This window comes from Macrobrachium rosenbergii, chromosome 53 (genome assembly GCF_040412425.1).
Source record: "Macrobrachium rosenbergii isolate ZJJX-2024 chromosome 53, ASM4041242v1, whole genome shotgun sequence".
NCBI lineage: Eukaryota > Metazoa > Arthropoda > Malacostraca > Decapoda > Palaemonidae > Macrobrachium > Macrobrachium rosenbergii.
This window is the reverse complement of record NC_089793.1, coordinates 55308433-55320199: the sequence shown is the minus strand read 5'-3', so window position 1 is coordinate 55320199 and position 11767 is coordinate 55308433. Positions and strand designations below refer to the sequence as shown.

The window sequence follows — 11767 nt, the reverse complement described above, 5'->3', positions numbered from 1 at the left end:
TGTAATTTTTTGTAATACAATCACAATATAATAATTCTTGTTCTTATTTCTTTTAGTCGTGTTTACCTGAAAACATGCATAACTGGTAAAGTATTTCTGTAGCCTTACTTGTGATTCCAGACCACCCAAGCACTACTTCAGCCTTGTATCCGAATATCGATGCTGCCATTACTCTTGCTGTAGAGAGAGCTCTTCTGACGAAGGCGCTGATGGCGGATTGCTTATATCTCTTGGGGCACTCTGCTTTCTACATTAAGACACGTGCCTAGGTTCGTAGGTTTCGTGTGCGCCTTCGTGATGAAGCATTCCTCCGTTGCTCAGTGAGGACATCAAGGAAGGGGAGGCGACGATCGTGCTATGTTCAGTCGTGAAGTTGAGACAGCTGTGGGTGTGGAAGGCATGCCTCAAGCTCTCTATTTCTTCGCTTGCCTCAGTGCTGACGGTGTCATCGATGTATCGTATGTGCATTTGCAGTTTTCTTATATTGTTAAAGACCCTCTGCCCATGCAAAAATTTGAGAAGAAGACTCCAAAAGGAGAACCCATTACTACGCCATCGATGTGGGTGTACGTATTGCCTCTGTGGGTGGAGAAAAGGGCCTTTTTGGTACATATCTCTAGGAGGGCATGATCCAAAATTATTTGGAATGTTTCGTTAACAGGAACGTTTGTGAAGAGGGCATCCACGTCCATCAAGGCAGTGATTCCTCCGAGGCCGTTGCTCTAGGGACTTCCAAGAACTCTGCTGAGGGCTTCAAGCTGTGATCATCAGGGACAGAAAGTGCGAGGATGGTGCTGAGTCCCTTGGATAGCTGTAAGTTGGGACTGGGATCTGACTAATAATGGGGAGAGCAGACAGTTTCCTTGCTTGTGTGTCTTCACATTCCCATATATATAGACAAGGTCATAGTCGCCCACTATCGTTGGTAAGTGGAGGGCGTTACATTCAATTGTACAATTATTCATTTTTTTTTATTTTGCAAAACTAATTTTTTTTCTCTCATTTCTTAGCTTTTAATTTTCCTCTTACAATTTTACAAATTTTACAAGGAATTTTATGTTATATTTTTAACATCATTGATGATGTAATTATATGGATAATTATATAACGTTGGAATAAAGACAGCTTTATGTGTCCTCATCCCTCTACTAAGATATATATATATATATATATATATATATATATATATATATATATATATATATATATATATATATATATATATATATATATATATATATATATATATATATATATATAATATATACTCATAGATGATAGACAGATTGATAAAAATTTATTATCTTTACCAATTAGTTAATTGCTTCAAAATCATTATAAATTTCATTTATGAAGCACGCACACTGTTTTACTTTACTGTATGTAAATTTCGATTAAATATTGCATTGGAAAGCACATTTGGCTCTCTCTCTCTCTCTCTCTCTCTCTCTCTCTCTCTCTCTCTCTCTCTCTCTCTCTCTCTCTCTCTCTCTCTCTCTCTCTCGTAGCTTAACACCAACAATATACCAATAAAATTGAACCTTTTGAAATAAGAGATTCAGTCATTAACATTTGTGGTGGCATCGAATAACACCTGAAATCTGCATTACAGTATTTAATTAAACTTATTAAATGATATGACGGTCAAAAAGACAGAAATAAAGAAATCGTTTAGTAATCAATAATCAACGAGAACTGCTGGAGGAGAGAAATTTCGCACTGAACTTTATCGACGAAAAAGCTATGGTTACTAGAAAGACTTGTCTCTTGTCCTATCAGACTTAGAAGACCTGGAACACAACTAAGTGACACTTTCAAACATCTTCGTGTAAACGATGGAATACGTAACATAATATTAGGTGACCGACTGAGGAAGGTCGTAGTCAACCTCTTTCCATACTACTTACTGGGAAACGGAAGGCTGGGGCATGCAAGTGCCAACCCACCCAGAAAAATAAAAATAGAAAATGTATTTAGAAAATAATATTTCCGATAAACATATGCAATTAAAAAAAGACCTTTGTATTGATCTTTTTCGAAAAACTTAGGATTTTCGAGCAAAGACGTTAAGTCCCTCTTCGGAAAGGTTTGTCTCCGGCTTTCACTGAGCCTTTTGGAGGCTTTTAGCCTTTGCAAGCAAAGAGAGACTGAAAGAGTGGGTGAAATATAACACACACACACACATGCCATTCAGATGCTTTGGATGGCTTTGATAAAATATTTGTGAATGTTGAAAAATATTTCTAATATATATATATATGTATATATAATATATATATATATATATATATATATATATATATATATATATATATATATATATATATATATATATATATATATATATATATATATATATATATATATATATATATATATATATATATATAAAACTCTTTTACTCGACTGTGACCAAGAATTGTTCACCTCAGCCTGTTGAAAACCAAATGTACGCTTTGATTTTCCTATTTGTAATTCTTATTTCCTTGAAGCCTTGATTATCTCTCCCCTTATCTTTCTTTGCTATACAAAGAGCTAATAAAGACTGTCATCAAGAAGTTCTATTCTTAGAAATTACCAGAATATTGTAATTTTATGAGATGTATTTTCTTTCTGTTTTCTTTAGTGGTCGGGTTTAGGTTTATTAATTTGACATCAAATATTAATGTATAGTAATAACAAATTGTTCTTATGTGTCTCAACACATTAAAAGTTCTGATGACTCGAAACGAAACCATCTCTTTCTCAGTTTAGAAAACCGATGACGTTTAATTCTAATTCTTTGAATCTGGAATCCCATTAAAGGCAAATACGACTGAGTACTGATGTGTATTGTTTAATAAAAATGTGGTATACACTTATTTTTGTTGCTGCCATTTTTATCCTTTAAACTGCTCAATCAAGAATGCGTCCCTTGCGAAAATAATTCCGGGCAAGCTGTTTTATACAAATTCACGGATTATGTTTTGTATGTATGTATGTATGAGGCGTTATCCGCAAAGTCCTTAATTCCAGCAAGGCATCATAATGATTGATCCATGTGAGTCAACTTGCAGAAATCTTTCGTCATAACTAATAACAGAGTTCCCCTTTGCAGCATCAATGCAAATGTTTGATGTATTCGCAATATGAAAATGTCATGCTAATATCTGTTGGGAGAAGGCTTTGGATATTTATTTTCAATTAATCTTCGCAAAATACTTCTCGTAACAAAATTAGTTTTTTGGTTGACTTAACTTTCCTTCAGTCATTTAGTTTCGTGATGTTCATTTGCCTTTGCATAAACATATCTACGCAATCTGTCGTTTAGACTGTGAGTGGATAAGATTTATAAACTGGAATTCCTTTGGGCAAGGGTTTATAATCTCTGACATATTCTTTATAAGCTACGTTCTCAAAATTTTATATCCAAAGTGACAAAAGAGAAAGGTGTTATAATATTTGTCATAACTAAAAGCAAAATAAGTACTGAAGTAGTATAATACAGTTAGAAGTAAATGGAAGATTTTACTACTGAAAATAATCCCATAATTCACATTCAGTTAAGATTGCTTTCCATTGTTTTCATGAAGGTCTTTGCGATGAAATTTCCAAATTAACATTGTTCCCCTTCTTCCATCCTTTCCTTATCCATTAATACTTTACCAGAATGCAGCATCTCAAAGAAAGCCCATCAATAACTGATTAACTGAATGATATCAACCTGGTGTTATGACCACAAAATTCCTCGACGCCGTCACTCTGTCACTAGGTAAATCCCAAGCACAAACGTATCGGAGTTATCTGATTTTTCTCTCATGAAGAGAGGAAGTACTTTCCAGAATACAGTCGGTTTTTGCAAATTCTATTAGCATAAGCTGGCATGCATACACTACCTGCAGTTTTAAAAGATTTCTTACAGTTTGGTAAAAATTCTCATTCTCACTCACTAATTGCTTGAGGTATAAAGGAAATATTTCATACATAATATTTTGCCTTATAGCTTATTTTCATATAGTTTCCTGCACTGATAAACAGATGTTGACACTTGAGTTACGACTTCCATATGCACTTACTCTGGCCTGGGGTGACAAGGAAAACGTTTGATGCCTAAATTGTTTTCCCTTTCTCTTCTCAATTAATGATGTCTGATTACGAACTCACTGCAAAGGTTGCTGGATCTCACTGTGACCGTCAGCCTCTTGCACCTTTGCCCTAAGGCTTGTTAGAAGTTTTAGTGAAGTTTCATGTTATTTAATTCCATGGCTACCAACACTAGATTTAACCTTGCTAATTCTCTGTAATCATCAGCCATTTATTCGCTATAAATAATTACACATAAATACATAAGGAAAACAGGACTGGTGGAGTTTAATCATGACTGGGTATTTCTGTGCCATTCCCTGCCGTCTCCGATGATGAAGTTGTAAGGGAATTCAATTCCCAAACTGAGGGACTGTATGAGCGCATTCCTTAAGCTGCATTATGTACCTTTGTGGGAATCAGCCAGGACAACCCTTTGTTCAATGGGCGACCCCATTCCCTCTCTGTTGTCGGTACAAACAAACTTGAATAAAATTATCTCTCTCTCTCTCTTTGTTACTTGCATAAAATAAAAAGTATTCTGGTCAGTCTTACAACTGTGTGTGTCTGCAAGTATGTAGACCACATAAGAAGATGCTCGAGATTCTTTCAGTTTCATTCACGTTATTTCGAACCAGATAAAAACAAATGCCTTCTATCAATATCACTTTAGATAACTTTACTTTGGACCTCCTCAGAAAAAGAATATGGGAATGCACAACTAAAATTAAAATATAATATGAAATTGAAATAAAATTCGCAACTGAAAAAAAAAATTCTTGTTCGTTATTCCAGTGAGACTTTTTTCTAGTTTTTAAAACGTTTTCATTCGTATTATTTCTTACGAACAGCATTTCATCTTTTATGGAAATTACATTTAGTTTTCTTTTAGAATTTGAAGAATTGAACCTGACCATGGCTATGGTCTATAATTAATCCTATCTTATGTATATATTATAATGATGTATATCAGCATAAACATTTGAAATAACAAGCAAAGCCTATGCGAGGCATTTATTCCATGTTTGTCAAATGTCTTTTTATCATGTAATTTTTCTAATTATTTGAATTAAGTGAGACCTCACAGCAAATGGTCTTTAATATTCAAGAAAACAACGAAAAAAGAAAGAGGTACGAAAAATATATTTGTAAACCCATTAAACCCCAACTTTTGTATTTTTTTAATTTCTGGAATTTTTTGCTAAATAATATATACTTAAGGGTCAAGAAAACATATGAAGCAGAAAGAAAAAATCTATTTCTAAGGGTAAGCTTACAGTAAGCTGTCCTCAAATGAGGACGCTGGGACAAAGGGGTATAAAATCATGTTTTCAACCTGTCCTCAAATGAGGACACTGGGACAATAGGTTTTATGTTTATATTTGTTAAGTAAAGCATTATCTTTTCAGATAAAGATAAACAGTTCCATATTGTCATTTTTACTTAAATGTTATGAATTCCCACCTAAGTTCTAGCTGAAAAACAATTTAATTTCATAAACTAAATGTACTTTCTTTTATTGTTATACCTGACAATCTTATTTTCTTTTATGATAAGAGCTGAAACATTCAATACAAAGAGTCACATTGCATTTAGAGCAAAAGGTTCTTGGTTTTGCTGTACATGGTTTGTTCATACACCTCTGCTGATTGTTGCGCTTTTCAATAAAATGATCTTTACCATCATAACGAACATCAGCAAAATTTGTGCGTGAGTGTAAGGTACCACAGGGTCTTCCTACTGAGCCTTCCATGCAAGCCAATTTCAGATAAGCTACAGAAATTGCCCTTTTGAAATCTAGTAGACTCAGATGTGTGAAACCATGTCCTTGGTGCAGCAATTTATAAATAATCCATGAGTTCACAACTGCCATATCTATCATTCTAATGAATAAAGGCCAATACCATTTCTTTCCTCGAATAGAAACAGAATATTTCCCTACTAACCAATCATGGTGATCTACACCACCCATACATTTATTATAGTTGAAAATTGCATTTGGTTGAGGAACGCTTCCTTTTGACTTTGATGTCTTAATCCAACGTTGGACCTTTGCAAGGGGTTCTACAGTGTCGTAATTAGTACCAACAGTTACACATTTGTTATCTAGCCATTTTACCATCAGCACTTCTTCATTAGTGTCAAACCTGTAGTCATATGAACCTCTTGTTTCTTTTTTCATATCATTTGTTGATTTCAATGTACAGTTCTTCAAACGATTTTCTCTGAGTGTTCCCGACGCTTGAAAACCAATATTTCCTAGGTGAACTAATAATTCATAACCAGTAAAATAGTTATCAAAAAAGACAGTATGAGATTCCGGATCTGCTACAGCTTCAAGCATCTTCAAGACAACTTTTGAACCCCATGCTATTGCATCACTCTTATCTAGTTGAGGATTCTTACCACAGTAAAGATCAAAATTATAACAGTAGCCTGAGGTCCCACAAAGCGCCTAAAGTTTATATCCAAACCTAATAGGTTTCACCTGGATAAACTGCTTCAGGGAGTTATGCCCATAATATTTTACCATCATTTCGTCAACACTAATGCATTCCTCAAATACTCCATATTGAGTAAATGATTTCTGAAGCTTCGAAATCAGGCTTCTTACTTTGAATCCTTTATCCCCTGTGTTATTTTCTGCATCTGCATTATCAAAGAAATGCACAACACTCTTCAAAACTTGAAATTTATTCCGAGACATTGCTTTTTTTACAACAGAAACACCCAAGTCTTCATCTTTTGACCAATAATGCCTCTCCGATGGTAATTTGTGGTAACTTGACAAAAGAAGAATTCCTATCAGAGATTTCAGTTCATCTACAGTGAACACAAAATCCAGTTTGTTTTTGCTGGCCGTGGCATAACGAACAGTTTCCTTCACAATGTGATCATAAATATCTGGGGACATTATTGTTTCAAATAATTCCAGAGGTGTCAGTTATATAAAATGTAACTTCACTCAAAATGATTAAATAAACATGTTCATCACAGCTTTTTAGAAATATTGTTATTTTTTTTTTAAAGAAAGGTTTTCAGTAATCATAAAATAATGCTTACCATGGATGGATACTCTCTCACTGCTTGTGGTCACAACAGAGATATGAAAGAAACTGAGACAAAAAACGACGTAGGCCGGTAAGTTCACGTCTAGCGTACTTCGACAGGTTTGAGCAGGATTTATAATGCTTCATCCCAGCGTCCTCATTTGAGGACACAATTTTCAAAGTCGATAATGAACAACTTTCTTTGATTTATTATTCACAATTTATACTTAAAATGCTTGGGTAATAGATTAATTTACTATACTTTGGGAAATTCATGATATATTAGTTATAATAACTTGGAAAAAATTACTTGAAATTACGATAGGATAAGAGCACATTTTTGTACAACTTTGGTTGTTCATAAAAGTCTTGTAAAGTTCTTAATACTAATCAAAAAAATGTCATGGGGTGTAATATGAAATAAATAATGCGTGCATTTATTCAAATGTGATAAATTGATAAGAGAAAAGAGGTAAAAAAAAATCTTGAAATGTGTGTCCTCAAATGAGGACGCTGGGATATAATGGGTTAATTGTAATCCTTTGAACTTAAAAATCTGATCAAAAGTAAATTTGATTCAGTACTGAAGTTACGCGTTTTTCAATAATAAATCGGTAAATGTTACTTCAATTGCTGCCACTTTTATCCTTTAAACTGCTTTATCAAGGATGAGCCCCTTGCGCAAAAAAATTCCGCATAAGCCGTTTCATACGAAGGCACAGATTATGTTATGTATGTACGTATGAATGAATGCATGTATGTATGAGTCGTTATCCGCAAATCCGTTAATCACAGTGAAGCATCATAATGGTGGATCCATGGGAGTCATCTGCCAGCAATCTATAATTGTAACTAGCCATCAGTCACAACGAGACAGTTCCTGTTTCCATAATCGGTGCGAATGTTGTCTGATGTATTTCGCAATTTCAAAATATGATGTTTTTCAAGAGAAGTTTCCCTTATTTATTTTCCATTAATATTTGCCAAATTAGTCACTCGTGACAGAATTAGTTTTGTGGCTGATTTTCTTTCCTTCAGTCTTTTAGTTTCGTGATGTTCATTTGTCCTTGCTTAAACATGCCCACATACTCTGTGCATTAGATTTTTGTGGATAAAATTTCTAAACTAGATTTCCCTTCGGCAGTTGTAATATGCAAGTCTCATGAGGAGATTTGTGCACGATAAGGTATTATCCATACGACGATGATATTTCAAGCAAGAAGTGTTATGGCGTCGATGCCTTAAACAAATCTCCTCAGAGGACCAAACAAAATACAATATTTGTTGGTGTCAGGGTCTTTCTGCCTTCTGACATATCCTTTATTATAGGCTGTGTTCTCAAATGTATATCTACAGCGACAAAAAAAGAAAGTTGAAGCTAGATTTGTCATAATTTAAAAGTAAAATCAGTCATTGAAGTGGTATAATAACAAAGTTAGAAATAAATGGAAGATTTGATTGGTGAAAATAACTTCACAATTCATATGCAGTTACGATTACTTTTCATTATCCATTTTAAAAAAATTGCAGCCAATTTCCAAATGATGTTTCTTTATCACCTTCGTTATTCTTTCCTCATCTATTAATATACTGCTAGAATGTAGCATTTTAAAGAAAGCCCATACATAAAGAATTAACTGACTTGTATTAACTGTAACGAGTTGTTGCTCGTTAAGCAGTTTAAGATATAATTGTTTAGCATCCTTTACTACCTGACTATTTATTTATGTAAATAGCTGTTATGATAATTATCTTACATAAAATTAAACCTTACTGTTAAACCTAAAGGGCAGTATTCCTTTGGAGTTTGGAGCATTAGGTTACGTTCATGGCTCTACTGTATATTTGACTTATACCAATAAAGTCTTGGATTATTATGAAGAAGGTTTACTCTCCAACGTATCACATGGTGGCAGCGGTATTTTAATGGACCCATACGTGCAGAAATACCAGGATGTCTTCGTTTCACAGCCTTCCGCCACCCGCCAGTTTCAATGTGGATGATAGGAATGCAGCAGAAAGGTGGAGGAAATGGCGAGAAAGGTGAAAGTGCTATGCTGTCCCAACAGAGTTAAGTAAAAAGACTCACGAAGTGCAAGTTTCTGTGTTACTTACGGTTATTGGGCCTGAGGCTCATAAAGTTTTCAGCACATTTCAACTTTCTGATGAAGATCGGAAAGATCAGAATGCAGTGCTGGCAGCATTTGAAAAATATTTTCACCCAAGCAAAAACACTGCATTTGAACGTTACCGTTTCAATATTCGGGCACAGATGGATGGAGAATCTTTTGATCAGTATGTAACGGCTCTGCGTCATATAGCGTTGGGTTGTGATTTTGCGAATATAATACAAGAAGAAATATTAAGAGACAGGATTATGTTTGGCATTTCGGATGATAAGGTCAGAGATCGTCTTCTTCGGGAAAGGAATCTAACTTTGGAGAGAACCTTAGAGATTTGACGAGTTAGCGAGGTATCTATAGCACAGCAAGAGGAGATCAACAGAGTATTAGAAAGCAAGGTTATTACTGTATCTACAAAGCTGAAGGATCCAGTTGGAAGAATGAAGCCAGTGACGGATGTTCATCGCAAATTGGAAAAAACGGACTGGATTACTGATTGTAGGTTCTGTGGTAAAAGTCACAGGAAAGTAAAGGAAGTTTGTCCAGCTTGGGGTAAGTGGTGCATAAATTGCAAAAAACTTAATCACTTTAAGCTTAAATGTCCTGCATTAATGGTGCAACAAACGAATTTGAAATCGCTTAATAGCAAGAGGGAGGCTGATTTGGAAGAAAACGACTCGTCATGTATATTCACAGTGAAAACGGTAGCTAGTATCAAGATGACTAAGGAACAAACTGTTACACTTAAAGTTAGTCCACTGAGCTACATAAGATTCCAGATAGACTGCGGAGCAGATTGTAATGTACTGCCACTCCATGTGTACCAAGCTGCAACTGGTGACTCAGAGTTGAAGGAGGTAGGGCCGTCTTCAGCCACATTGTATGTTTATGGGCAAAAAGGCATTCGTTCATTTGGCAGTGTGTGTATTCGTGTTTGGCGGGGAGTTCGTACCATTAATTTGAAATGTGAGTTATTGCAGGGTCAGCGATTTCATTCAATTTTTAATCAAGCATGTGGCGCTTAATATTCTGGAAATAAAGGATAATGACCAGATTAATCCTATATGTGACAAAGCCTTGCACGTCAATTCAGCCTGCTCTTCTGCTATTACAAAGGAACTTCTGATTGAGCGGCATCCACAAGTTTTCAGAGGTGTTGCCGGTAAGCTTGATTACAGTTATAAAATCAGAGTTAATAAGTCTGTTAACCCAGTGCAGCATGCTCCTAGAAGGGTACCTGCGGCAGTACGTTCCGTTCTGCAAAAGGAACTAGATAAGCTTGAAAGTGGAAACATAATTGCTAAGGTACAGCAACCAACGGAGTGGGTCTCCTCCTTATTAATAATACCTAAAAAAAATAAAGAAATTCGAATTTGCATTGATCCAAGGGATCTCAATAAGATCAATTACCAACACTGGAAGACATTGCCTCTCGTCTTGCAGGAGCTCGTGTGTTCAAGGTCTTGGATGTGAAACACGGTTTTTGGCACGTGCCTTTGGAGTAGGAGAGCTCGTACTTAACAACTTTTAATACTCCATTTGGGCGTTACCGCTGGCTGAGAATGCCATTTGGAATATGCTCGGCACTGGAAGTTTTTCAGCGTTGTATGCATCAACTGATTGAGGGGCTTGAGGGGATTGAGGTAATTGCAGACGACTTTTTGGTGTATGGAAAAGGAGCTACTGACATAGAGGCTACAAATGATCATGATAGAAATCTTCAGTCCTTTATCAGGCGCTGTGAAGAGCGAAACGTGGTACTGGGAACTGATAAACTCCAATTGAGACAAACTGAAGTTTCATTTATGGGTCATGTAGCAACAGACAAAGGATTAAAACCAGGACCTGAGAAAGTGAAAGCTTTAGTGGAGATGCCAGCACCTAAAGATGTTGCAGGGGTACGAAGATTTCTTGGAATGGTGCAATACCTAGCTAAATTTCTGCCTAAATTAGCTGAACTGACCGCTCCTCTGAGGGATCTTCTGCACAAGAACTCTGAATTTGTGTGGCAGGATGTTCAAGAAAAAGCTTTCAAAGCTGTTAAAGAGGCAGCCAGTAAAACACCTGTTCTACGTTATTATAGTTTAATTTCAGAGGTTACTATTCAGTGTGATGCATCCCAGTATGGAGTTGGAGCAGCCCTTTGCAGAATGGCCAGCCCGTGGCTTTTGCATCCAGAAGTTTGTCAGAGGCAGAGCAACGTTATGCACAAATTGAAAAGGAATGTCTAGCTATTGTTTTTGCATGTGAAAGGTTTCACCATTATGTATATGGACGGGACAAGGTCACGGTGCATTCTGACCACCAACCACTGGAGTTAATTTTCAAGAAACCGTTAGCAGCAGCCCCAGCTAGGCTTCAGAGGATGTTGCTACATCTGCAGTATTATGCTTTGGGAGGTTAAGTATGTCAAAGGAAAACACATGTACATTGCTGACACATTAAGCCGTGCGTTCTTGCCTAATTGCTCTGAAAATTCTGTATTTGTAAATTACCTTGAAACTGTAAAAATGAGGCTACAACACTGATCGG

General features: G+C 35.8%; 1 protein-coding gene across 1 annotated transcript; it reads right to left on the bottom strand.

Annotated features, from left to right (window-relative positions):
* Window positions 1-691: 691 nt before the first annotated feature.
* LOC136834166 (piggyBac transposable element-derived protein 2-like) lies at window positions 692-6976 on the bottom strand. Its single transcript, XM_067096431.1, has 3 exons — window positions 6677-6976; window positions 6182-6463; window positions 692-811 (listed from the first exon to the last, which is right to left on the bottom strand). The coding sequence occupies exons 1-3, from the start codon at window positions 6974-6976 to the stop codon at window positions 692-694; spliced, it is 702 nt and encodes a 233-aa protein (XP_066952532.1).
* Window positions 6977-11767: the final 4791 nt, after the last annotated feature.